General features: G+C 50.5%; 1 protein-coding gene across 4 annotated transcripts; it reads right to left on the reverse strand.

Annotated features, from left to right (window-relative positions):
* On the reverse strand, nucleotides 1-27,397 carry CAPN1 (calpain 1). Of its 4 annotated transcripts, none has more exons than XM_004264347.4 (22): nucleotides 26,815-27,397; nucleotides 25,819-26,086; nucleotides 25,630-25,699; nucleotides 25,247-25,365; nucleotides 23,653-23,786; nucleotides 23,397-23,565; nucleotides 22,468-22,551; nucleotides 22,042-22,127; nucleotides 21,611-21,685; nucleotides 21,309-21,469; nucleotides 6,746-6,930; nucleotides 5,841-5,852; nucleotides 4,837-5,048; nucleotides 4,695-4,734; nucleotides 4,053-4,118; nucleotides 3,905-3,962; nucleotides 3,054-3,118; nucleotides 2,586-2,654; nucleotides 2,250-2,328; nucleotides 1,510-1,626; nucleotides 1,160-1,218; nucleotides 1-792 (listed from the first exon to the last, which is right to left on the reverse strand). In XM_004264347.4, the coding sequence occupies exons 2-22, from the start codon at nucleotides 26,083-26,085 to the stop codon at nucleotides 766-768; spliced, it is 2,154 nt and encodes a 717-aa protein (XP_004264395.1). In that variant the 5' UTR covers nucleotide 26,086; nucleotides 26,815-27,397; the 3' UTR covers nucleotides 1-765. The 4 variants fall into 4 exon arrangements, with proteins under 4 accessions (XP_004264395.1, XP_033272201.1, XP_033272216.1 ...); XM_033416310.2 differs by lacking the exon at nucleotides 26,815-27,397 and adding an exon at nucleotides 26,332-26,560; XM_033416325.2 differs by lacking the exons at nucleotides 23,397-23,565; nucleotides 23,653-23,786; nucleotides 26,815-27,397 and adding an exon at nucleotides 26,332-26,572.

The raw sequence follows: 27,397 nt of genomic DNA on the forward strand, positions 1-27,397 counted from the left end.
TGGGGCCGTTTCCTTTATTATTTGGGGTTTCTCTGCATGGAAACATGAGACTGCCCCACCCCATGCCCAGGTGCCTCTGGCACCCCCATAGGTGGTACATCAGTCCCCACAGAGGCCCCTTTAAAATCACCAATAATAAAAAGGAGGGAGGGAGGGAGGGAGGGAAGGCCTGACCACCCCGCAGGCAAGTGGGGACAGGGCTGGGGGGAATGTGGGGCAGAGGGGGGCACTGGCTTCGGCACAGGAAGGAACAGGCATTCATTCCCAGCCCTGCGGAGGACGCCCCAGCTGGGAGAGCGCTCCGCACGGCTAGACAGCAGGCTGTGCAGAGCTAGTGGTTATAGTTTAAAGGCTGCAGCTGGGGTGTGGTGGGCTTGGGGGTGGAATGGGTGGCCTGTGGAGGGAGGGGAGGGGACACATCAGGATGTCCAGAGGCCTGGGGCCGTCAGCTCCCCCTGGGGCCCCATGTGAGGCAGGAACTAGCAAAAGCTGCCTTCCCGGTTTGGCAACCAGAGGGGCTGGGGGAGTCCATCTGAGCCCGTGGCCAGTGGAGGCAGGGAGGGCCACGCAGCTCTGCCCAGAACAAAGGAACCGGGGCGGCCGGGAAGTGAGGACGAGGAGGACGAGGCCGCCTCCTGCTCCAAGGAAGGCACTTGCAGCTGGCGGGGCCTGGTGTGGCGGGGCCTGGTGTGGCGGGGCGGGAAGGCACGGCCCGGCAGACGAGGAGGGCAGAGAAGCACAGCAAGGGGCTCGTGCAAGAGCCCCTCATGCGAACATGGTCAGCTGTAACCACTGCCAGGCAGAGGGCGGAGAGAGGGGTCAGCCAGGGCAGAAACCCCAAGTCCGGCCTCCCAGCTCCATGGCTCAGGTGTCACCATCTCCTCACCCCCCTGAGGGCAGGTGGGAGAGGGACGCTCCCGGGGAGGGGGCGGGGCACTCTCTTACCTCCTCGACCCCTGGGAGCCCAGGCTGCTGGCTCCTGTACAGGCCTCCAGGGGTCTGGCCCATCCTCCCCAGGACCCAGACACCCAAGCGTGTCCTTGCAGGACCCAGGTGGCCGGCCTTAGGGCTGGCGCTGAGGCCGCAGCCTCCAGCCCAGGCGGGTAAGAAAACACTGCCCCTGGGCACCTTCCCCAACCCGCCCGGAGGACAGCCCCACCTTAAACAAGTCAAAGGTCACGACTCCATCCAGATCCGTGTCCAGAGTCTTGAAAAACCCTGTGTGTTCAAGAAATGATGACATGGGGCTGAGAACTCAGTGGGACCTTCAGGCAGGGCCAGGACCAGGCCCCACCTCCTGCCTCACCCCCACCTCCCCACAGCGCCGCAAGCTCTCTCACCCTCACAGCCGGGGAGCAGCCCTTCCTGCTGCTCGAGAGCCCCCTCCAGAGTTCCCACCCAACTCCGTGTTGCCTGGCACTCAGCCTGCCTGGACCCCACCTCCCCGAGACCCTCGTTGGGGACGAGTTGGGGACTGAGCTGGAGGGGGAAGCCGACGGGGACACTCACGGAACATGGTCTCCAGCCGCACTAGGCAGCACACGAAGTTATCAAAGTCCACAGCCAGGTCGGGTTCCGAGTAGCGGGTGATGATGAGCTCGTACAGCTTCTTGTTGAGCTTGAAGCCTGGCGCAGGAGAGCAGGTGAGGGCCAGGGATGTGCAGCCAGGCCAGAGGGGGCGGAGAGGGGGACTGAGGCTGGGCAGGGTGAGCCCCAGGGCTGGGGGGCATGAAGACCGCCTGGGCAGGGCCAGGAGCTGGGCAAGTGCTGGTCCAGAGGGAGCTTGAGGACCCAGACTGCCCCAGGGAAGCAGGTGCTGGCCATCAGGGCCCAGGGTCCAGTTTCATTTGTTCTGAATGCCCTGGCCTCATCCTGACATGGGACTGAGGACGAGCCCTGCACTGCTCCCTTTGGAAGCTCTGGAGGCCAGCTCCACTCCTCCCTGGCTGTGTGGCCTCAGGCCAGTCACTACCCCTCTCTGAGCTGCACTTTTCTCTGCTCAATGGGATAATAAAAGACCCTATCCTCATGAGGCTGCAGTCAGAACAAAAGGAAATTCTGATAAAGCGCTTGGCCCAGTCACCAGGAGAGAAAGGCAGTAGATGGCTGTTACTGCTTCACCACCATTGCCATCACCCCCCCAGGGACAAGGGCTAGTGGGTGGGCCACCGCCCTGGGTAGCTGTCAGAGAAGCGAGCCAGGGCCATCTCCCTGGGGCTCCACGAGTGCCACCAGCCCTCAGGCCTCACCTGCAGACTCGATGGCCATCCGCATCTCGTAGGCACTCATGCTGCCCGACTTGTCCAGGTCAAACTTCCGGAAAATTGACTGGGGGGGTAGGGGTGGGGGGCAGAGGGTGAGGGCTTGGCGAGCATCCAGCCCTTCCCATCTGCCCAGGGTGGAGGGCTGACGAGGGTGGAGGGGAGAGGCCCGAAGGGGGTCAGCCACTGGGATACGTGGGCTCGGAGAGGCAGACCCAGGGCAAGGGCCTAGTCCACACAGCTGGTCTCGGAGCCGCAGCCCGGCCGCCCGCTGTGACTGAGGCTGCAGAGGAGGGGAGGGTGCTGCCAGCAGGGACCACCTACCAGGTAATTCCGGATGCGGTTCCACAGGATGTTGAACTCCACCAGGCCCAGCTTCCCGTTGCCGTCACGCTGGGCGGCCATTAAGAAGAAAACTCCACAGCTTAAACCAGGCACTGGGTGAGTGAGCACCGGGGAGAGCAAGACGAGGAGGGGGAGGGGAGAAGGGGCAGGAACCCGCAGACAGCTGCCTGGGGCCAGGCCTGAATCGGGGTGGCTGAGAGGGGCGCAAACAGAGCACCAGCCTCAGGGTCACCTGCAGACGAGGCCCTGCCCGCCTCTCACTCAACACAGGCCTGTGCCTCGGTCCCCGCCCCACCCCGATCAATGGGAAGATGCCAGGAAGGAACTGGTCTGTCCACACTTGTCCCTTTCTCTGCGCTGCTCCTGGGATGGGTCACTCAGGGCTCTCCCCATGCCTACATCCCACCCCAAAGGCCGGCTCAGGAGGCAAAAGCAAAGGGAGGATACGTCCATGAGGTTCACCATGCTGCGGCAGGACTCCAGGCTGAAGCCCTTGGTCCGCAGGTCTTTGTCTGCAAGAAAAACCAGTCCCAACACCTCAACCCAGCCAGCTTCCTGGGGCTGCCCCGTGCTGGGCACACTGGTGGGACAAGGGTCCGGGAGGCACCATTTCTGTCCCCTGGTGTGTAAAGTCTAGGCTAGTAGGTATGTAGGATTGTTTCCATCATCAGAAAAAAGAGTTTAAGGTATTTTAGCAGTCAGGCCGGTGTCCCAACAGGCACGTCAACACCACCATTAGACCCGAGTGAAAAGGAACAGTGCTAAGTATAAGTGAAAGAAACACAGTAGAAACGTGCAGCATAGGCGGTCACGGCAGGGGTGGGGTTTGCTGCAGGCCCCGAGGGTGAGAAGAGCAGGAGAGGGGCTCTGGGCTGAGGGAGCAGCATGCACAGAGGTCGGAGGTGAGAGGTCAGAGGCGGGGGCAAAGGGAAGGTTGAAGGGCGGTTGCCTTCAGTTTTGCACATTGGGGAGTGAAGCTGGCCACCTGCCTTCTGGGAGGAAGGGGCGCCCACACACCGGCCCTAAGGTGCTGTCAGCCGGCTAAGCTTCTAATCACACCAGGCACAGCGCTCAGGCACGGAGAGCAGCAAGATGGCATGAGGAGTTTGGGAGGAAAAAGGGGGTGAGCAGGGCTCAGAAAGGTGGTGGAGGGTGCCCCACCCACGGAGACCAAGGGGTTGGGTTCAGCCCAGGGCGGGAGCAGAAGGCTAGATTCTGGAGTTTGGAGGAACGGGGCGGGGGGGTAGGGGGGGTGGGAAGCAGGACACGGGGTGGAGAGCAGCCACTCGGATGCTCACGTTTGCCAATGATCCTGTTGAGGATGGTCTGCAGCTCCTTGACACTGATCTCCATGTCCTGGGGGAAGAGGGAGGAGGAGCCTTTTCCACTCTGGGGAAAGGCTGCCCCTCGGTGCCCCCGAACACCCGTCCACCACGCCCAGCCTACCTCCCCTGCCAGTTGTCTGAAGAGGGATTTGAAGTTCTCATCAATCTCCTCTTCTGAGAGTACTTGCTGGATGGAGAAGCGGGGGAGAGCAGGTCAGGGGCACCCCAGCCTGGCCCCTGCATGGGCAGCTGCTGGAGGCAGGGCTGGGACCACTCATCAGCTATGTGTCACTTCACCTCTGAGCCTCACTCTTCTCATCTGTAAAATGGGAACCTGGCCCCTACCCTATCCCTGTCCAGGCCTCTGTGGCCTAAATGTGGAGAGGGAAGGTCAGCTCAATGATGAACAGTGAGGCTTTGATTCCCTGCTGCACGACCTTGGGCAAGTTCCTTAACCTCTCTGAACTTGAGTTTCCCACTGAGAGGGTAGTAACAGTACCCTGACACAGCTGTTATGGAGGAAACGGGGTGACCCAGGTAAAGAGCTCAGCACAGACCCAGCAGAGAGCAAGAACCCGGGGACCCTGTGCCATTATTATGACAAAGTCCTTTGCAAACTGTAAAGTGCTGGGCAAATGAGGGATCAGTATTACTCTTAGGGCTCCTGCCAGGAGGGGCTCTGCGCTGCCAGCCGGAGCCCAGGGCACAGGACACCCAGAGTGAGGGAGAGGAGGAGGGTGGCTGGTGGGGCCAGGGCATGTACCTCGTCAGGGAGATTGGCCTGGATCTGGTCATCCAGCTCTCTGCAGAGGGTGGGGAGACAGGGGGCCAGTCAGCAGTGGGGGGGGGGGCAGGAGGGGCGTGGGGGGCGCGCAGAGAGCGGGGTGGGGGGTCCTTCTACTCACTGGGTCCCAGCGCTCTTCTCTGAGAAGAAACGCAGCACAAAGTCGCCCTCCTTGTTGGGCTCGAAGGTGGACGGCACCACCACATACTCCCCGGGTGGCAGGCGGAAGCGGGTGCTGACCTCCCGCAGGTTGATGAACTGCTCGGAGCGGGCCCGAGACGCGTTGGCCAGGAAGAAGTCCCGCTTCAGGTGCACGGCCGGCCTGCCCATCAGCTGGCGGGACGGAAGGAGGGAGCGGGGGCTGCAGCTGCCCGCTCAGCCCACCCTTAGGAGCTGCCCCCAGACCCAGATCCAGCCAGAACCAGACCCAGATCCAGACCCCAGGCTCCAGGTTCTGGCCAAGCGGCTGGAGAGCTGTGTCACGGCTCCGTCACCCACAGGCTACCCGACCCTGACAAGTCACAGTGCTTGTTACCTCATCTGTAAAATGGGGGTAACAGCCCTGCCTACTGCACCGGGTGGAGGGGAGGAGACACCATGAGGTGAATGTAGATACTGTGACACCATGAAATAACTTTCTCATTATCCTTACCTGGAGCTTCCCCTGTGTCAGACACTGCAGGGCCTTTTACACGTCACCTCGCTTAACGCTCATGACAACTCATTTTACAGACACTGACGCCAAGGCTTAGAGCCTAAGCAACTTGCCCAAGGGTACAGAACACTCAGCCCACTACCAACCTGCTCCTAGCCAGCACCCCAGACGGTCTCAGTGTGACAGTAAGACAGGAAGAGCCTCACGGGTGTGCGTCAGGTGGGGCTCTGAGGGCCAGGGTTCAAATCCAGCTCCCTTACTTATTACCTGCTCTGACCCCCAGGAGGACAGTGTTTGCTCTGCCCACTGAACAGCAGGCAGGGGGGTGGGGGCACTGTGTTAGCCCCAAGATGAGGAGACTTCTTAGCTCTCTGCGTGTGGGCTTGCCACCGTCCTGCTCCCTCTGGGCACCATTGGGCCATGTGTGTTCAAGGATGTGTAAATCCAGGCGAGTCAGATGCCACACCTACCTCCGGAGGGACCTGCCAGAGAGACGAGGGGAGTTAGAGATGCTCGCCTGGCCCAGGGGCAGATGCTGTGGTGTGTGCTGGGCAGCGGCCCTGAGTTCTTAAGATGAAAATGATGGGATGAAGAGACCAGGAGACAGGGTCCTGGACAGGGGCCAGTGTTGACCCAGACCTGTATTCATGCCAGAGAGGGACCCCAGGACCCCAGGAGGGAGGCCCAGGCAGGGCCCTCTGTCCCTGGAATGCCCTGCACCTCAGCTCTGAACCAGAGCCTCCAGGACTGCCCCATGGGGCGGCCAACTGCAGAGTCCTCCGGCCCAGGGACACTGGAGGTCCACCCCAATCTGCTACGAGGGGCCGTGGGCCTGGGCTGAGGCTGCGACTGTCCTTTACCCCCACCAGGGAGATCCAGAAGTTTCTGTCTTGAATACAGTGCGTGAAGCAGGGCCCTCCACGGCCAGCCTCTGCTTACATACTTCCAAGACAGGGAGCTCACTACTCCTTCAGGGAAGACCACTTGCCCACTTCTTTCTGAAACTGAGTCAAAGTCTTTCTCCCAGGTGTCAGCTAAGGCAGATCCCTCTGCCCGAAAGCAGCCATGCAGCCTCTAAGGACAGGGGAGAATTGCAGAATCTTCCCCTCTCCTAGCTAAACATCTTCCTCATCCTCCATCTGCCTCACGGAATGAATTTTAGGCCCCTGGCTGCCCCAGTCCTGGCGGAGGGCCTCAGCAGGTGCCTCCCGAAGGCTCAGTCTAGGGCTGCGTGCCTCAGGGGTGTGACTGGCCCCAGTCGGCTCTGGATGGGCGGGCGCCGCCTTGTCCTCTGGCGGCCCTGGCGTCCCCTGGCGGAGCTTGCCGGGAGGCCGCTTTCTCTGCCGGGTGCTGGGCGATCCGCCCGCTCGCTCACCTCGTAGACAGCGAAGCCTATGGTCTCCATGTCGCGGCCAAATCGGCGCTCCCTACGGCGGTGCTTCTGCATGAGGGCGAGCAGGAAGCTGCAGCCTGACTCCCGACTCCTGTAGTCGTCGTCGTCATCCGGGTCATCCGTCTCCTCCAGCTGGATCTTGAACTGGGGGTTCACCCAGAAGGTGGCTGCAGGAGGTAGGGAGGCAGGATCAGAGGAGAAGCAAAGCAGTGCCCCCAAGCCTTCCCTCCCCCATGTTTTCATTCATTCAACAAATTTTACTGTGGCCACCGTGTGCCAAGTGACAGATGTGCCACAGGGACACACAGGGTCCCTGCCCTCATGAGCTCCCATTCCAGAACGAAGCGGAGGCAAAGCATGAACAAGTCAGGTTAGTTAATGGAACAATTACAAAGAAAGCAAGCTGAAGTCGGGCAGGGAAGGAATCTTCGAGGTGACATTTGAGCCTAGGAAGCCTAGGCAGAGGGAGAAGAAAAGACCCACACCTGGGGCTCCAGTGAGCACAGGGGATCCAGGGAGGTTGGCAGACGTTGGTGGAAGCAGGGTCGGTGATAAGACGTGTGGATTGACTCAAAGACCAAAGGACTCCCTGACAGGTTTACACTGGGAGGGGCATGACTGGATCAGGATTTTAGAAGGTGGCTGCAGGGACTTCCCTGGTGGCGCAGTGGATTAAGTTTTCCGTGCTCCCAGCACAGGGGGCCCGGGTGTGAGTCCTGGTCAGGGAACTAGATCCCACATGCATGCTGCAACTAACAGTTCACGTGCCACAACTAAGGAGCCCTCCTGCCGTAACTAAGGAACCCGCCTGTTGCAACTAAGGAGCCGGCAAGCTGCAACTAAGGAGCCCTGGAGCCGCAACTAAGGAGCCTGCCTGCTGCAACTAAGACGTAGCGCAACCAAATAAATAAATATTAAAAAAAAAAAAAGAAGGTGGCTGCCGTGTGGACAGTGACTTAGAAGAGGGCGAGAGAAAGCAGGGTCTGAGAGGAGGCCACTGAGCTGCAAGGGCTGAGGGGGACTTGCATTTCTGGCAATTTAGTGATTCAGCTGCCTGAACAATCCTCCTGACTAAAACAACCAAGTGCCGGAGAGAATATGCAAAACTTCTGTTTAAAGGCACCAGTAAGTCCAGCATTTCCCCCTCCCCACATACAAAATTAACATTAATCAAAAAGAGAGATAATAAGCAAGGATGTGGGGACTTCCCTGGTGGCGCAGTGGTTAAGAATCCGCCTGCCAATGCAGGGGACATGGGTTTGAGCCCTGGTCTGGGAAGATTCCACATGCTGCGGAGCAACTAAGCCCGTGCACCACAACTACTGAGCCTGTGCTCTAGAGCCCATGAGCCATAACTACTGAGCCTGTGTGCCACAACTACTGAAGCCCACACGCCTAGAGCCTGTGCTCCGCAACAAGAGAAGCCACCGCAATGAGAAGCCCGTGCACTGCAACCAAGAGTAGCCCCCGCTCTCCACAGCTAGAGAAAGCTTATGCACAGCAATGAAGACCCAACGCAGCCAAAAATAAATACATTTATTTTTGAAAAATTAAAAAAAATAAGCGAGGATGTGGAGAAATCAGAACCTCAAGCATAGCCGGTGGGAACGTAAAATGGTGCAACTACTTTGCATAATAGTCTGGCAGTTCCTCAAATGGTAAAACACAGAATTACCATATGACCCTGCGATTCCACTCCTCTGGGGGTGTGTGTGTGTGTGTATATCCAAGATTAATGACAACATACACGCACACAAAAAACATGTGACTGTTCCAAGTAGCATTATTTATAATTGGCAAATGGCAGAAACAACCCAATTTAAACAAAATGTGATATCACCAAACAGTGGAATATTATTCGGCAATTAAAAGGAACGGAGTGCTGACGCATGCTACACAACAGGGATGAACCTTGAAGACATTATGCTAAGTGAAAGAAGCCAGTCACAAAGGACCACGTGTCGTATGATTCCATTTATATTAAATTATTGTCGGGAACAAGCAAATTCATAGAGACAGAAAGTAGATTAGTGGTAGCCTGGAAATGAGGGGGAGGAGGGGCTTGGGAGTAACAGCCAGGGGGTATAGGTTTTCTTTCGGGGGTAAGGAAAACGTTCTAAAATTGATGTAATAATGGGTGCACAACTCTGTGAATAGAGTAAAGGCCACACTGGATTTTACACTGTAAATGGGTGAATTATGTGGTATGTGAATTATATCTCAATAAAGCTGTTCTAAAAAATGGAAACTGGGAGCCATGAAAGGTAAATAATGCCAAAGGATTTCTGCAGACTCCTAGAGGCCTTGAGTCCTGCCTGGGCTCAGGGGCAGGAGATAAGGTCCAGTAGGAGATCACAGCCATAAAACTGGAAGCCCCGTGAGGAATGCCAGCAGTGTAAGTGTGAAAGAAAAATAAAACCACTGGGAGGAAGTAGAACATTCTCTGAGGATTTATAACCACAAGCCAGCCTTCTCATGAGCTTGCAGATTTAATTCATGCTGCCCATGAGGTCAAAAAAAAACATTAAGGAGAAAATTTATTTTTAAGAGTCCTGGGTCGGGAGTATCCCAGGTGACTGGCAGAAACACTAGAGGAACTTAACTTCATCCAATAACTCAAACAACTCCTGAAGATAAACTTCTGGCAGAAACACTAGAGGAACTTAACTTCATCCAATAACTCAAACAACTCCTGAAGATAAACTTCTAGGTCAAACAAGCCAAAAACCTCAGAAGGTTGAGAACCAGCAGCCACAATGGATGAACCTCATGATGGCTGAGGATGAGCAGCGACAAACAACAACTCACCAAGACTCCAGATACTGAAATTATCAGACACGGAATATGAAAGACTAGGCTTACTATACTTAAAGAAATAAATGAGATGCTTAAATATATGAGCAAGGATGAACAGATTAGAAAAAGAGCCATTAACACTTCCAGAAATAAATTTTTCAAGTGAAATTAAGTATTTGTTGGAAGGACTAACCAACAGCAAAAAAGAAAATTTGTGTATTGAGAATGGATCTAAAGAAACTACCCAGAATGCAATCCAGGGACATTCAGAGATGGAACATTTAAGAAATGTTAAGTAAGAGATCTGGAGGGTTGACTGAGGGGGTCCAGCTTACATTTGATTGGCATTCCAAAAGAAGAAAATAAAGAGAGTAGGAAGGTGATATTCTAAAAGATCATGGCTAACAATTTTCTAGAACTGTTGAAAGACATCAATCTTCATACACAGGGAGCTCGACAAATCCAAAGCATAATAAAAAGAAATCCCCACCTCAACACATCATGGTCAAATTGTAGAATATCAAAGAAAAAGAATCTTAAAAGACAGAAAAGACAAACCATTTCAGAAGGCATGGTAGACAGACTCCCGACTCACATAGTGACAGTGGAAGCACAGTGAAGAGTAATATAGCATATTCAGGGAAGTGAAAGTAATGTCAATTCAGAGTTCTATATCCAGAGAATTGTCAAGAATGAGCACTCTATAAAGGCATTTTATACAAGTACTGAGAAAGTTTATCACCAAAAGACCCTCAGTAAAAGAAATTCAAAAAGATCTATTTCAGACAGACAGAAAATGATCTCAGATGAAAGGTCTCACCATTCATGAGAGTAGTGAGCAAAAATACTGATATTATGTGGGTAATCAAATAAATACGGGCTATACCAAATAATGGGGATGATGATGGTGCTAATTTAGGACAGGCAGGAAACTGTTAAGAATTAAAATACTAGCTAAGGATAGCAGATTGAACAAAGGGAGGGTGTGATCCAACTTAAATATTCTCAAGTCTTTACATTATTCAGGTGGAGGGTAAAGATACTGATCAACTAACTTTGGAACTTATTAAGCAAGCTCTTCTGTCTTCCAAACTCACAGAGGGAAAAACAAGCAAAGAGAAAAGAAAAAATTCAACCCAAAAGAAGGCACAGCAGGAGGGACAAATCGAAAATGCATAGTAAGTCTGCTGAAATAAATACAAATATATCAGTAATCACTATGAATGTAAATGGATTAAACTTTCCAATCAAAGGACAATGTTTTCCAAATTCAGCTATTAAAAAAATCAGTTATATGCTATTTATGAGAGATAACTAAAACACTGAGCTGTAGAAAGATCGGACATCAAACGGTTTAACAAGACATACCACAAAAGTACTAGTAGTAACTAACAGAAAACTGCAACAGCATAGTAACACAGACTGAAACAGACTTGAATGTAAAAAGAATTACTAAAGATGAAGGTGGTCACTAGATAGTAAAAAAAAAAAGTTTAATTCACTAGGAACTTATATCAATTTTAAACTTGATGCACCTAGCTCAACATATGCAAAGAAAAATAACTGACCGAAATAAAGGGAGAAATTGGCAAAGCCAGCAAGATGGTGTGAGATTTTATTATCCCTCTTCCAATAATGGATAGATTAAGCAGACAAAGTCAATAAGTTTGATATAATGAACAATTATAGAAGATTCCCCCTAACATTCAGAGAACAGTATACTGGTCAAGAGAACAGACTCCAGGTTCACACTGACAGGGTTCAAATCCCAGCTCTGCCACTTAGTAGTGACTTTGGCAAACTGCTTAATCACTCTGTGTCTCATTTTCCTTATCTGTAAAATAGTGATAACGTAGTACATCCCTCATAGGGTCAGTGTGAAAGTTAAGCAGGTTGTTATATTTAAAATATTTACAGGAGTGCTAACACAATATATGTGTTAGCCAGTCTTTTCAAGAACACGTGAATATGCATGAAAACTCACCACATGCTGGGCCATAGCACCAGCTTCTGTTTATTTCAAACCTATGATCTCATATAGATCATATTTTCTGACTGCAAGGAAATTAAGTTAAAAATCAACAATAAAATAATAACTGGGAGGTTTGATTATTGATTCAATCTCTTAAGTGTTACAGGTCTATCCAGATTTTTTATTTTTCTTGAGTCAATTTTCATAGTTTGTTTCTTTCTAGGAATTTGTCGGTTTCATCTAGGTTATCTAATTTGTTGTCATACAATGGTTCACAGTATTTTCTTATAAATCATTTATTTCTGTTGGGTTGATAGTGATGTTCTCTCTTTAATTCCTGATTTTAGTAATTTGAGCCTTCTTGTCTTTTTTCTTGTTCAGTTGGGCTAAAGGTTTGCACTTTTTGCTGAGCTTTTCAAAGAACCAACTGTTGGTTTCACTGATTTTTCTCTATTGTTTCTCTGTTTCATTTATTTGGCTTTCTTCTGCTTGCTTTGGGTTTAGTTTGCTCGTTTACTAGTTTCTTAAGGTGGAAAATTAGGCAATTGTTTTCAGTTCTTTCTTTTTCAATACAGGTACACAGTGCTTTAATTACTATTCTATGTGATTTCTCATTTACATTACTATTTCTTTTGATAAACTAACTCATTCTACGGGGCCAGCATTACCTTGATACCAAAGCCAGATAAAAACATCACAAGAAAAGAAAATTACAGACCAGTAACATTTATGAATATCAATACAAAAATCCTCAACAAAATACTAGCAAACCAAATCCAACAGTATATTAAAAAGATTACATACTATGAAATAGGATTTATCTCAGGAATGCAAGAATGGTTCAACATAAGAAAATCAACCAATGTAATACATCATGTTAATAGGACAAAGGGAAAAAAAAACACATGACCATCTCAACTGACATGGAAAAGGCATTTTACAAACTCCAAAACAAATTCATGATAAAAATATTCAGGACTTCCCTGGTGGCACAGCAGTTAAGAATCCGCCTGCCAATGCAGGGGACATGGGGTTCGAGCCCTGATCCGGGAAGATCCCACATGCCGCGGAGCAACTAAGCCCATGTGCCACAAATACTGAGCCTATGCTCTAGAGCTCACGAGCCACAACTACTGAGCCTGCATGCCACAAATACTGAAGCCCATGTGCCTAGAGCCCGTGCTCTGCAACAAGAGAAACCACTGCAATGAGAAGCCTGCGCACCACAACAAAGAGTAGCCCCTGCTTGCCGCCAACTAGAGAAAGCCCGTGCACAGCAATGAAGACCCAGTGCAGCCAAAAATAAATAAATTAAATAAATTTTTTTAAAAATTCAGAAATTTAGGAATAAAAGGGAACTTCCTCAACATGATAAAGGGCATTTATGGAAAACCCACTGCTAATATCATACTCAGTGGTGAAAAAAAAAAAAAAAAAATGAAAGCTTTCCCCCCAAGATCAAGAACAAGATGCCCACTTGCACCACCACTATTCAAAATTGTATTGGAAGTTCTAGCTAGAGCAGTTAGTCAAGAAAAAGAAAAAGTATCCAAATTGAAAAGGAAGAAGAAAACTATCTCTACTTGCAAATGACATTATCTTGTATATAGAAAAACCTGAAGAATCCATAAGAAAGTTTAGAGTTAATAACAAATTCAGCAAAGTTGCAGATTACATTAGAATATAAAAATCAGTTGTGTTTCTATACACCAACAATGAAAAAATCCAAAAAGGAAATTAAGGAAACAATTTCTTTATAATAGCATCCAAAACTATAAAATAGCTAGGAATAAATTTAACCAAGGAGTTGAAAGACTTGTACACTGAAAATTACAAAACACTGCTGAAACAAATTAAAGAAGACATAGAAAAGTCAAAAGACATATCTTCATGGAATGGAAGACTTAATATTATTAAGATGTCAATACTACCCAAAGTGATCTTCAGATTCAATGCAATCCTTATTAAAATTCCAACAACCTTTTCCCACAGAAGTGAAAAGCAGATCCTCAAATTCATATGGAATTGTAAGGGGCCCAGAAGCCAAAACAATCTTGAAAAAGAACAAAGTTGGAAGACTCACACCTCCTGACTTCAAAACTTACTACAAATCTATAATAATCAAAATGGTGTGGTACTGGAATAAAAATAGACATACAGACTAAAAGAACACAACTGAGAGTCCAAAAGTAAACCCATACATAAATGGCCAATTGATTTTTGACATGGGTGCCAAGACTATTCAATGGGGAAAGAACAGTATTTCAACAAACGATGCTAGGACACCTGGGTTTCCACAGGCACAAGAAATAAGTTGGGTACCTATTTTACACCATAAACAAAAATTAACTCAAAATGGATCAACAACCTAAATATAAGAGAGCTAAAATCATAATGCTCTCAGAAGAAGACACAAAGATAAATGACCATGGATTTGGCAATGGATTCTTAGATTATGACACCAAAAGCATGAGAAACAAAAGGAAAAAATAAAAATTGGGCTTCATCAAAATTAAAACCTTCTGTGCTTCAAAGGACACTATCAAGAAAATGAAAAGACAACCCACAGAATGGGAGAAAATACATACAAACCATCTACCTCATAAGGCTCACATCCAGAATATATACAGATATATATATATTTAAAAAATATATGAAAAGACAACCCGATCTAAAAATGGGCAGGGCTTCCCTGGTGGCGCAGTGGTTGAGAGTCCACCTGCCGATGCAGGGGACGCGGGTTCGTGCCCCGGTCCGGGAAGATCCCACATGCCGCAAAGCGGCTGGGCCCGTGAGCCATGGCCGCTGAGCCTGCGCGTCCAGAGCCTGTGCTCCGCAATGGGAGAGGCCACAACAGTGAGAGGCCCGCGTACCGCGAAAAAAAAAAACCAAAAAAACCACAACAAAAAAAACTGCATTTAAAAATGGGCAAACTATTTGAACAGACCATCCAAAAAAGACATACAAATGGCCAATAAATACATGAAAATATACTCAACATTATTGGTCATTAGGGAAATGCCAATCAAAACTTCAATGTGATACCACTTTACACCTGCTAGGATGGCTATAATAAAAAAGTTGGACAATAAGTGTTAATGAGGATGTGGGGAAATTGGAACCCTCATACACTGCTAGGAGGAATGTAAAATGGAAAGTAAAATGGCTGCCACTTTGGAAAACAGTTTACAGTTCCTCAAAAAGTTAAACATGGAGTTACCATACAACCTAAAAATTTCACTCCTACTTTAGACCCAAGAGAACATATGCTCATACAAACACATGTACATAAATGTTCAGAGCAGCATTACTGATAATAGCCCCAAACTGGAAACAATTCATCAACTTTGGAATGAATAAGCACAATGTGGTGTATCCATATCATGGAATATCATTCAGCCCTACGAATGAAATGAAGTACGGATCACACTACAACATGGATGAACTTTGAAAACGTGATGCTAAGGGAAAAAAGCCAGGCACAAAAGGCCACATATTGCATGATTCCATTTATATGAAACGTCCAGAATAGACAAATCTATAAAGACGAAATTAGATTAGTGGTTACAGGGCTGGTGGGTGAGAGGGTTAGGGAGTGACTTCTAATGGATACAGGGTTTCTTTTGAGTGCAGTGAAAATGTTCTGGAGTTAGGTGATGGTGATGATCACACAACATTGTGAACATATTAAAATGACTGAATTGTACACATTAAAAGTGTGAATTTTATGGTATTACAATTCTTAAAAACATTACATGTCAAAATTGTGTAACTCAAAGGTACACTTGGAGGGAAATTTATCATTTTAGGTGCATACACAGAAAAAAAAATTAATGAAATAAGTGTCTAATTTAAGAAGTCATAAAATTACAATTGCATCAAAAAGAATAAGATACCTAGGAATAAATCTAACTAAGGACGTAAAAGACCTGTACTTGGAAAGCTATAAGACACTAATAAAATAAATTGAAGAGGACACAAATGGAAAGATATACTGTGCTCATGGATTGGAAGAATTAATATTGTTTAAATGACCATACTACCAAGGCAATCTACAGATTCAATGCAATCCCTATCAAAATACCAATGACATTTTTCACAGGACTAGAACAAATAATTCTAAGGTTTGTATGGAAACACAAAAGGTCTTGAATAGCCAAAACAATCTTAAGAAAGAAGAACAAAACTGTAGATATCACACTCCCTGACTTCAAACTATACTACAAAGCTACAGTAATCAAAACAGTATGGTACTGGTATAAAAACAGACACATAGATCAATGGAACAGAAAAGAGAGCCCAGAAATGAACCCACACTTATATGGGTAATTTATGACAAAGGAGTCAAGAATACAAAATGGGGGAAAAGACAGCCTCTTCAATAAATGATGTTAGGAAATCTGGACAGCTACATGCAAAAAAATGAAACTCAACTACTTTCTCACACCATATACAAAAATAAACTAAAAATGGATTAAAGATTTAAAGGTAAGACCTGAAACCATAAAACTTCTAGAAGAAGCCATAGGCAGTAGGCTCTTTGAAATGGGTCTTAGTAATATTATTTTGGATATGTCTCCTCAGGCAAGGGAAAAAAAAGCAAAAATAAACAAACGGGACTACATCAAACTAAAAAGCTTTTGCACAGCAAAGGAAACTATCAACAGAATGAAAAGACTGCCTACTGAACAGGAGAAGAAATTTGCAAATGATATATCTGATGAGGAGTTAATAGCCAAAACATACAGAGAATTCATACAACTCGACATCAAAAAAAACAAACAACCCGGGCTTCCCTGGTGGCGCAGTGGTTGAGAGTCCACCTGCCGATGCAGGGGACATGGGTTTGTGTCCTGGTCCAGGAAGATCCCATATGCCGCGGAGTGGCTGGGCCCGTGAGCCATGGCCACTGAGCCTGCACGTCCAGAGCCTGTGCTCCGCAACGGGAGAGGCCACAACAGTGAGAGGCCCGCGTACCGCAAAAAAAAAAAAAAAAAAAAAAAGGACAGAGGAACTGAATAGCCATTTTTCCAAAGAAGACATACAGATGGCCAAAGAACACATGAAAAAATCCTCAACGTAACTAATCAACATCGCAATGAGATTTCACCTCACACCTGTCAGAATGGCTATTATTAAAAAGACAACAAATAAGTGTTGGCAGGGATGTAGAGAAAAGGGAACCCTTGTGCACTGTTGGTGGGAATGTAAATTGGTGCAGCCACTATGGAGAACATGGAGACTCCTCAAAATGGAATTCCTCACTATGGAGATTCCTCAAAAAATTAAAAATAGAACTACCATGATATCCAGCAATTCCACTCCTGAGTATTTTTCCAAAGAAAATGAAAACACTAATTCAAAAAGACAAATACTGGATGATTTTGTTTATATGTGGAATCTAAAAAAACAAAACAAATGAAAAAACACAGCTAAACAGTAACAGAGTCAGAGATACAGAGAACAAACAGGTGGTTGCCAGAGAGGAGGGGGAGAGAGAGAGAAGACAAATAGGTAAGAGAGATTAAGAGGTACAAACTTTCAATTACAAAATAAATGAGTCACAGATATGAAATGTACAGTGTGGGGAATAGAATCAGTAGTTTTGTAATATCTTTGTATGGTGACAGATGACAACTAGATTTATTGTAGTGATGGTTTTGAAATGTACAGAAATATCGAATCACTATGTTGTGGACCAGGAACTCACATAGCGTTGTAGTTCAATTATCCTTCAAAAACAAACAAACAAACAAACTCATAGGAAAAGAGATCACATTTGTGGTGATCAGAGACAAAGGGTGGGGGCAGAGGGAATTGGATGAAGGTGGTCAAAAGGTATACATTTCCAGTTTTAAAGTGAATAAGTGCTAGGGCTGCAATGTACAACATGTTAAATAGAATTCACACTGCTATACGTTATATATGAAAGCTGTGCAGAGAGTAAACCCTAAGAGCCTAAGAGTGCTCATCACAAGGAAAAGATACATTTTTTCTATTTCTTTAATGGTGTATCTATATGAGATGACAGATGTTCACTGAACTTACTGTGGTCATCATTTTATGATGTATGTGAGTCAAATCATTACGCTGTGCATCTTACACAGTGCTGAATGTCAATTACATCACAATAAAACTGGAAAGAAAAAAAAGATGTCATAAAGTCTAAAAATAAATCCAAAGAAAGCAGAGGAATGAGATAACAAGCAAGAAAGCAAAGATTAATAATATAGAAAAAAAACTAAAAAGGATCAATAAAGTAAAAAAGTCATTTCTCTTTAAAGACTAATATTGACAAACCCCTCACAGGATTAGTAAAAACAAAAGAGACAATGCCAACAAGCAACATTACCAATAAAAGAGATGATATCATTACAGATGAGGTATGGTATATTAAGCATGACTTCACGCTAATAATTGTGAAAACAATATGCAAAGGATCAACTTCTAGAAAATAAAACTCATCAAAAGAGTCTCAAGAGGAAATAGAAGACCTGAATAATTCAATCACCATTAAAGATACTCAATAACAAAAGTTAATCTTCACACAAATAAAAGAGCAGGCCTGACAACTTTATAGACCAGATCCACCAAACATTCAAGCAAAAAATCATACCCACCTTATACAAACTCTTCTAGAAAACAGAAAAAGAGAAAACATTTCCCAGTTCACTTTACCAGCCAAATACAGCACCAATACCAAAACTAGACAAGGTAAGTATGAGAAAGGAAAACTATAGGCAAACCTCAGTCATGAACATGGATGTAAAATTATTGTATAAAAAAAGTTATGTCATGACTCTGGTTTTCTTTTCTTTTTTCTTTTTTTTTTGCAGTACGCGGGCCTCTCACTGTTGTGGCCTCTCCCGTTGCGGAGCACAGGCTCCAGACACGTAGGCTCAGCGGCCATGGCTCACGGGCCCAGCTGCTCTGCGGCATGTGGGATCTTCCCGGACCAGGGCACGAACCCGTGTCCCCTGCATCGGCAGGCCGACTCTCAACCACTGCGCCACCAGGGAAGCCTGACTCTGTTGTTTTTAATCTCAGGAATGTAAGGTTAATTTAATATTAGAAAAGTGATCAGTGTAACTTACCTTTTTAACAGATAGAAGAAAAAAGCTAATTCTAATAATAAAGTATTTAATAACATTAAGCTTCATTAATCTGATAAAAGGTTCCTACAAAAATGAAAACAAGGGGCTTCCCTGGTGGTGCAGTGGTTAAGAATCTGCCTGCCAATGCAGGGGACACGGGTTCGAGCCCTGGCCTGGGAAGATCCCACATGCCGCGGAGCAGCTAAGCCCGTGCGCCACAACTACTGAAGCCTGAGCGCCTAGAGCCAGTGCTCCACAACAAGAGAAGCCACCGCAGGGAGAAGCCCGCAAACCGCAACGAAGAGTAGACCCCGCTCACTGCAACTAGAGAAAGCCTGCACACAGCAACGAAGACCAAACAAAGCCAAAAATAAATAAATAAATGTATAAACAAAACCAAAAACCTAGAGTAGAAAAGTTTTTAGTGATGAAATCTACAGTCAACATTTACTAGTAAAAACTTTTCCTTTGGGCTTCCCTGGTAGCACAGTGGTTGAGAGTCCGCCTGCCGATGCAGGGGACACGAGTTCGTGCCCCGGCCGAGAGGATCCCACATGCCGCGGAGCAGCTGGGCCCATGAGCCATGGCCGCTGAGACTGTGCGTCCGGAGCCTGTGCTCCGCAACGGGAGAGGCCACAACAGAGAGAGGCCCGCGTACAGCAAAAAAAAACAAAAAAAAACCCTTTTCCTTTGAGAGAGGGGTAATACCAGGACATAGCCAGTGCTAGTCAGCATGCTGCAGGCCTGGCCAGCACATTAAACAAGAAAATGCAACAAAAGTAATAAGAATTGGAAAAGAAACAAATTCATCACTATTCTCAGATACTATACTGTCAGTTAGAAAAGCAAAAAGGATCTACAGAAAAATGAGTAAAGTTAACTACAGTTTAACAAGTTTGCTGGATACAGCATAAACTTAAAAGGTCAGCTGCATGCTACAGTATCAGCAACTACTTGGGAGAGGTAATTTTAAAAGAGACCATTTACAACAGCAACAAGATGATAACGTATCTAGGAATAAATTTCAACAGATGTATAAGCCCTTTATGATGAAAGACATTAAAGAAGGCCTAAATAAATAAAGAGATATACCACATTCTTGGATAAGAAGATTCAAAATTGTAAAGATGTCAATTCTCCCCAAATGGGTCTGCAGAGTCAATCCAATTCCAAAGTAAAATCTCAAAAGGGCTTTTTGTAGGACTTGGTAAACTGATCCTAAAATTCACATAGAAAAAACAAAAAAAGGAGCACGAAGAGCTAAGAGACTCCTGAAGAAGGAATTCATCCTGTCCAATTTCAGGACTTATAAATCTATAGCTACTAAATCAATGCACTCTTGGCAGTGGGACAGGCCAAGGGACAGAAAAGCAACTCAGAAACAGACCCGCACATACGTGGGAACTGTATGATGGGGCTGGCGTTGCAGGGAAAGGATAGACTTCTCAATAAGTGGTACAGGGAACAGTGGTCATCTGTTTGGGGAAAAACTGATGTAATTAGATCCCTGTGAGGGAGAAGAATGCTTGAAAACAGAGGGCTGTGAGCCAGCCTGAGAACTGCTAACAGGGGCAGGTCATGAGAGCAGAGCTGTAGTGGTGGACGCGGCACAGCCGAAGCTGGCCAGTGAGACGCTGCAGCACCGGGGTTGGGTGGAAGCTGGACTGGAGGGGGTTAAACACTGAACTGGAAGCGAGCAAGGAAACGCTGAGGGCAGCACTGCTGAGAAATTTCACTTTGAAGGGGAGCAGAGAAATGGGTGGGGGAGTGGGTCGAGAGACAGGCGACTGTTCTGAGGCAGGCAGTTCTCTCATCACGACACAGAGTGAGAGGTGACAGATGAAGGAGCGGGAGGCTTTCAGAGTGAGGGAGAAGGGAGTCTGGAGCAGAGGTGCGGGGTCCCCACGAGCAGGGATAGTTCTGCCACTGTCCCGGGCGGCAAGGCAGCAAAGGCGGGCACAGGTCCAGTCAGGCTGGGGGATTTGGGGGTGGGAATGGGACGGGTGTCCCATGAAATCAGATGAGAGTGACAGTGGAGGCAGGTCTGAGGAGAGAGTGGGAACGTACTCATAGGAGCTGCTGGGGTCATGCGAAGTGCACAACTGAGGTTTGCGTCTGTGAATTTACAGGGAAAATACTACCCCAGGTGTGTAACTTCTCTCCAGGCACAGTCAGCGGTTCTGGAGCCGGTGGAGAGGGTTCAACTAGGGTTATGGGGCAGAGGGACAAAGGGGCCGGGAAACTCGAGCGTTTGCAGGGGGAAGATTAAAATGGTGACTCCAACCTGGTAAGGATGAGGACTCTAGCCTTGTAAGAAGAGAAGGCGAGATGGGAGAGGAAGGATACCCCACGGATCTAGACGCCCAGGGAAAGGTGACAGAGAATCAATGAGGGAGACAGTGGGCCAGGAGGAAGGTCTCGGAATGAGGAGTGACAGGAAGGTGGCTGGACGGCAACGAAGCCTTCTCCCCTTGTCAGCACTCTGGCTCAGACCCCAGCAAGGCAATCAAATGTGGCTCTTTGGAATTTACAAGGACATTCAATATTTCATCCTCAAAGCAAACTCACGAGGTCAGCACAACTACCCCTACCTTACAGGCAAGGAAACTGAGGCTCAGAGAGAAGACATGTCCGGGGCAGCAGGGCCCAGACCCGCCCCCCTGCGCTCTCAAGGCCAGGTCACCTGGGTAGTTGCGGCAGCCCCCCGCGGTGCTCCCCCGCCGCCAGGTGCCCTCGTACAGGGTGGTGTTCCAGTTGCGGAACCTCTGGCTCTTGAGCGTGTCGGGCGTCAGGTTGCAGATCTCCAGGCGGGTGAACTCACGCATGAAGTCTCGGAAGGACATCCTGGGGGGGGGCGTCGAGGTGAGAGGTGAGCCAGGGCCCCCAGCCAGGGCACTGAGGGACATGGCACGGCTGGGTTTGGGGGGATTGGGAGCTGGGGTGCCTGTCCCCAAGAACGGCCAGACTGAAGATGGGGCTGCTCACCAGAACTCCCCGTCCTCCATCTTGACCCGGAGCTGCTCCCGAACATAAGGGTCTACGTTGTTCCATTCCGGGGAGCTGTGGGGAAAGGGCACTGCCAGGGGCTGCCGGCCACTGACCTGCCCAGCCTCTGTCCCTGAGGCCTGTCCTCCCCTGGCGCGGGTCAGGAGGCCTCCTCCAGGCCAAGTCCAGAGATCCCAGTCCCAGTTGTCTTATAGGGGCCGGGTCAGATGCCCCGAGGATGCTCACAGGCTGGGCACAGCGGCCCGCACAGCCTGAGCTCTGTCAGGGCGGTCCTCAGACCCAGTCACATGCAGATGGGCCCCTCTGTCCAATTCTGAGCCCACCCTGGGCTGGCAGAGCTCCCAGCAGAAATGCCAGTGGCACTGAACAGCCTCCCCCAGCCTCCCTGGCCAGTGTCCACGGCCCCTCACCCGTCACTCCAGGCTCCTGTCCACTCCACCTCGCCCCAGGGGTTCCGCATCCGGATCAGGTTCACCATCTGGCCCTGGTAGTTCACCTGTTCCCCAGAGCTCCCATCAGTGCCTGCTTCTGGTACACACTTTTAGCACCCCTTCCCTCCACCTCACCCTCGCCAAGCCCAGCTCAGCACCCAGCACCCACCATGGGAAGCACAGCTGAGAAGCCTTATGGGGAGTAACCTGCTGAGGAAGGCAGCTATGTGCACAAACTAGGGGGGGCACAAGATAAACATCTCTGGATGAGAGTCCCCAGGAGATAGAAAAGGTGCTGCAGGAGGTCAAAGGAAGAGTCAGCCTCTCCCACAGCCCTGGCCACGGGCCAGAGAGACAAGGAAGCAGGGACGGCCCTGCAGGGAAGACCTCCATGTGGGGCAGTACCTGCTTGGCCCCGGTCACAGAGTAGGCATGGCCCTTCACTAGCTTCTTGAAGGTGACAGCCTCCATATCCAGAATGCTGGAGATCTGCAGAAAGACACACATACTATGGCCAGTGTCCCCATCCCCGGTCAGGAGATGAACCCCGAGTCTTGGCGTTCCCTTGCACACACAACAGCTATGCAAAGTGATAGGCAGGAACCCTGACCCCATCTCAGCCCCTGGAAGGGGTGCTGCCTGCTACTCCACCAATGTTACCACTGGTGGCGGGGCCTGGGCACCCCACTGACACTGCTTTTGGCCAGAGCTGGCCAGACCCTGTGCAAACATGCATGAACACACACATACAGCCATGCATAGCCCCTCGCCTCACCACAGAGCCACGAGGTCCTCAGAGGACCTCGTGTGGAGGGACACAGTGAGGCGGAGAAGAGGGCGGAGAACAGACTAGAGTAGGGTAGGACTGGGGAAGAGCATGGGGGCGGGGCTGGAGTGGAGGATGCAGTGATGGTGGGGGTGGAGGCTGACATCAAGGATGAAGGAGGTCTGAGGATGAGTCGTGGGAACAGAAAAGCAACTGAGAGAGTGAATGGAGTACGGGAAGAAGCGGGGGCCCACGGGAGCCGGCACTAGGAAAGAGCTGAGGTCTGAGGCTGCGAACTGGAGAGCAGACAGGCAAGGCCTTAGATGACAGGAACAAGGAGCTGAAGTGAGGAAAACAAGCTGAGGTCTGAGGCTTTGGGGACCAGGATGACGCCAGGCATGGAGGTGGAAGATGCGACTGAAGTGATGGGCGCGGCTGGGTGAGGATCCGGGGATGGTGTGAGGTGAAGGATGGGGTCTGGAGCCAAGCCTGCAGCGAGTCTGAGGCTGGGCTGCGTAGGGAAAGGGAGCCACTAGGAGGCTCAGGTCACAGGATGGAGCGCACTCACATCAATGGAGCAGCCCAGCAGGGAGCCTCGCTCCAGCGCCTTGAGGATGATGCTGTAGAGGTCGCTGGGTGCCTTCCGCAGCTCGTACCATTCGGTGACCCCACCTGTGAAGTCCTCAAAGCCCTCGGAGGTGCTGCCTCCTGAAAGGGCCTCGTAGCTGCCATTCACCCTGTGGGAGGCCCCGGTCAGCACTCTGTACCAAGCGGGACCCCACACTCTGGGGGTGGCCTGGAGCTCTCGCTGGGCCCCTACTCACTTGGCATAGGCCTTCTCCAGCAGAGCACTCCAGAACTCGTTACCTTGGGCAGAGTGCACGAACACCAGCTTCCCGTCCTTGGTGGGCAGCAGGTCATCCACCACCACGTCCACCCACTCCCCAAACTGCCACAGCTGGGGGAAGAGAAGCATAGTGAGTAGCTGCTTTGAGATCCCCGGGGCCTGAGCTTACGCCTCAGCAGCTCTCCCACTTACTAGACACCTGATTCTAGGTCGTATATCCTAGACACGGGATCTGAGCACCTTATCCTCTCTGAGCCTCACTTTCCCTCTCCACAAAAGGGAACAGCAATGCCTTCCTCATGGGAAAACTAAAGAAGATTAGGAAGGTAGTTTTTAGGGCAGCATTGTTGATATGTTTTGAAACAGACCAAGGGATGGAGAGGTTGCAAAGCCCTTGGGCCTTGGCTCCTTTTAAGGCCATGTCCCCTGCTTCTAGGCTGTGTGTGTGTGTGTGTGTGTGTGTGTGTGTGTGTGTGTGTGTGTAGGGGGGCTGCGGATACCTATGTAAATTAGGTGTGGAATAAAAATGTGTCATCCAGATCCTTTTCATAGATGCCTTGAGGGCCAAGTTTCCCAGAGAGGTAGGAGTCGGCCCGCCGAGGCCAAAAGTGACTCAGTGCTACGGCATTGGCATTCGGGGCTGTGTGTGTGCGCCGAACAAGGGGGCGAGGGGAGGAGGTGGGCCCACCGCACTGTCTGTGAGGGAGTGAACGGGCCAATCAGAGGCCGGGGAGGAGCGGATTGGTGGAGTGAAGGGAGAGGGTGGGGAAAGGGCGGTGAGGCCACGCCCCGGTGGGCCAACGCCGGCAGGTGCCGCACTTGGCCACAGTAGTTGCCACCGCACGGTGGGTCCTGCAAGTCAAGCCTTAGGCGCCGAGGCAGGTGAGGACGAGGTAGGGCAAGGGGCTCCCTGGCTAGGCGGAAGGAGAGGACACTGGGGCCAGAGATTCTCATCCAGGCTTCCTGGGGGTGTGTCTCTCCCAAAACCAGCCTACTGAGAATTCATTAGTGTGATTTGAAAAATGGGCCGTGCGCAAACAACATCAGGAAACGCTGGTTTAAATAGGCTTAATCCCGAGTCTTTCTTTTCTGCAAGGCTCTTTAAGAGTCTGGCGATTGCCAAAGTGCAGGCGGAGCTGGGAGTGGGTGGGTGGGTGGACTGATGCCAAGGGTGTAGATGGCCACATGTGCTGGTCGGTTTTCCCGGCAGAACACTCTCTGTTTCTCAGATAGGGAAACTGAGACCCTGAGGAGGAAAAGGATTTGTCCCACAGGATATAACACAGAGATCTTTCTACTCTTCTAAGCACTTTTCTCCCCCGATGTGCACAAGCGTCCAGGAAAGCTGCCAGCCGAAATACCTGCCCAGCCGTCTCACACATGACAGATTCTCACACATGACGGATCGGAGATGGAATCAAGAGGTCACACGCAATACTTTCGAGAGGGAGGGCTGGCCCTGCAAGGTGTGGCCCTGAGCCACCCTAACTTCAGTGTCCCCACCACCTGCAGTGCCTGCTACCCCTCTCTCCCTCACCCCCCTTGCCCAAGGTGCATGTGGGGCTCCTCACCTGGAAATGGAAGATGCCGACATAGCCATCCTGGAAGCTTTGGCCATGTGGAACTACTCGGTGCAGGAGGGTGTCATTGAGGGTAAGGGAGGCGATGGCCGCCAGGAGCCAACAGTCCCCTGGGATGGGAAAGAGCCACGTCAGGCCTGCTCTACCAATCTGCGCCCAATGGTGCACACGAGTGCCATGCTGGGGAGAAACGGGTTCCCTGGGCAGGGCTCCCCTCAACTTACAGAAAAGACCCAGGAATCTGGGCAAACCAGCCCCGGCACTGATAGCCAGAGCCCGCTTGGGCTTGCAGAAGGGAGGGGCTGAGGCAGAGCAGGAAGGAACGGGTATAGGGAACTACTTTGGAAAAACACTCAAAACGCCCCAGGGCCTACCCAGTGCTCCCTGGCAGATGTCTGTGCGGGTGGCTCCATCCACGATGAACTGGGGGTTTGAGAACAGCTCCTGCAAGAGACCCAGAGTCCTGTCTCTGGGCCAGCCCCTCCTAGGGACCTGGAGTCCTAGTCCCACTCCTCACCCAGGAAGGGGGTAAACTGAATCCCACCCAGGGTGGCCCCTCTCACCGTGGGACGCTTCCACTTGATGCCATAGGTTTTGGAGGAGTTAGGGCCCAGGTCCTTGAAGCCCAGGCTCTGGGGCACTGGGGGGAAAGCCTCATCACGGAAGAGGGCCCCACTCTGCAGGCAGTGAACCCGCAGCTGATCATAATCCTGGCCCAGGTACTTGATGGCGTTTTCATGGCGGCCCAGGCCCAGCTCCTTGGCCCGCTGCTTTTGCACTTGTGCAGACACCCCGGTGCAGTACACCGGAGTGATGACCTCCTCAGTCATCCTGTGGGAGAGATGGGTCTGCTCAGAACCCAGGCATTCCCAGGACTAGAGCTGGGACTCCTGTCTGCTAACACTGCTTTCCTTCCTCCCCAGACCTGGGGTTCCCCGCCCCCACTGCTCCTCTCACTGAATCAGGGCTGCCACCTCCCTTTGCTCCCACAACCCTGGAGAGGGGGCTTCCCATCCCCCCAGGTATGGTGGCCACCATCTCCCTACCCCCACCCAGTGCTACCACCTCTCTTTTACCAGATGCCCATTGTCCTGGGTCTGCAGTCCTGTGGTCAGCTAGTCAGGTTGGGGAAGGGCGGAACCCGAAATAGCACAAGGAACCAGGAAGGTGGGAGACCCCAGGGAAGGCCTCTGACCGTTTGCCTGCCTGTAACCCCCCTCCTCAAACTAGCCGAGCTCCCGTACACTGGCCCCTTTCCCTGGCTTGGGGGCTGAGTACTCCAGGCAGTCGGGGTCCCCCTCCCCAAGCTCCTGAGACAGGTTGAATGATCAGGGCTGCTGCGTCTCAGTCCTTCCCCCTCCGGCCCTCCCCCAGCCCAGCGCAGCCCGGCCCCTGGAGGCAGTGAGGAACGCAGGCTGGGGCGGGCGCCGGAGCTGTGCGGCTTCCCCAGCCCCTGCCCCAGTTCCAGGCACTCAGAGAGCCCGGGGTAGAGGCAGCCCCTCAGCCCGGGAGCAGTGGCCAGGCTTCGGGAACAGCGGCCCGGCCACCCACCTCCTTACCTGGGGGAGGAGTGTTCGGGGGGTCGCTGCGGTCCCTGCGGCTGGCTTCCCCGGTGGCAGCTGAGGACAGGGCCCAACCAGGAAGAGCGCTCCTCCCCGCCCTCCTCCCGCGGCCCCTCCGCCCTCCTCCCTCCCTCCCTCCTTCTGCCCCTTCTCTTCCTCCTCCTCGGGCTCCAGCCCCGCTTCCTCTCTGCCCTCCCTTATCTCTCGGGCACCTCCTCAGACTGTCTCTCTAACTCACGGTGTCTCCCCGCCCCTCCCTCCGCAGACGCCGGGCCAACTGCGCGAGAGGACAAATTAGTAAAAGGCAGAGTTGTCCCCGGGGAGGGGCCAGCGCCAGTCGGGGTGGGGAGGGCTGGGGCCGGGACGGAAGGGCACCGCGGGGGATGGGGAGGGAGAGGACAGGACAGGGGGTATTTTTAACCAGGGGCAACAGCTCGAGTTGCAGGGCCCGGCGGCCCCACCCCACGCGGCGCCCCCAGAGGGCATTCTCGGGAGTCCGGCCCAGCGGCGCCGCCTCCCGCAGGCCCGGGTCCGTCCCCCCTGCGCCCCTCCTCCGCGGGGCCGCAGCTGTCCCTCCGCC

The sequence above is a fragment of the Orcinus orca genome, chromosome 8 (assembly GCF_937001465.1).
Source record: "Orcinus orca chromosome 8, mOrcOrc1.1, whole genome shotgun sequence".
Taxonomy (NCBI): domain Eukaryota; kingdom Metazoa; phylum Chordata; class Mammalia; order Artiodactyla; family Delphinidae; genus Orcinus; species Orcinus orca.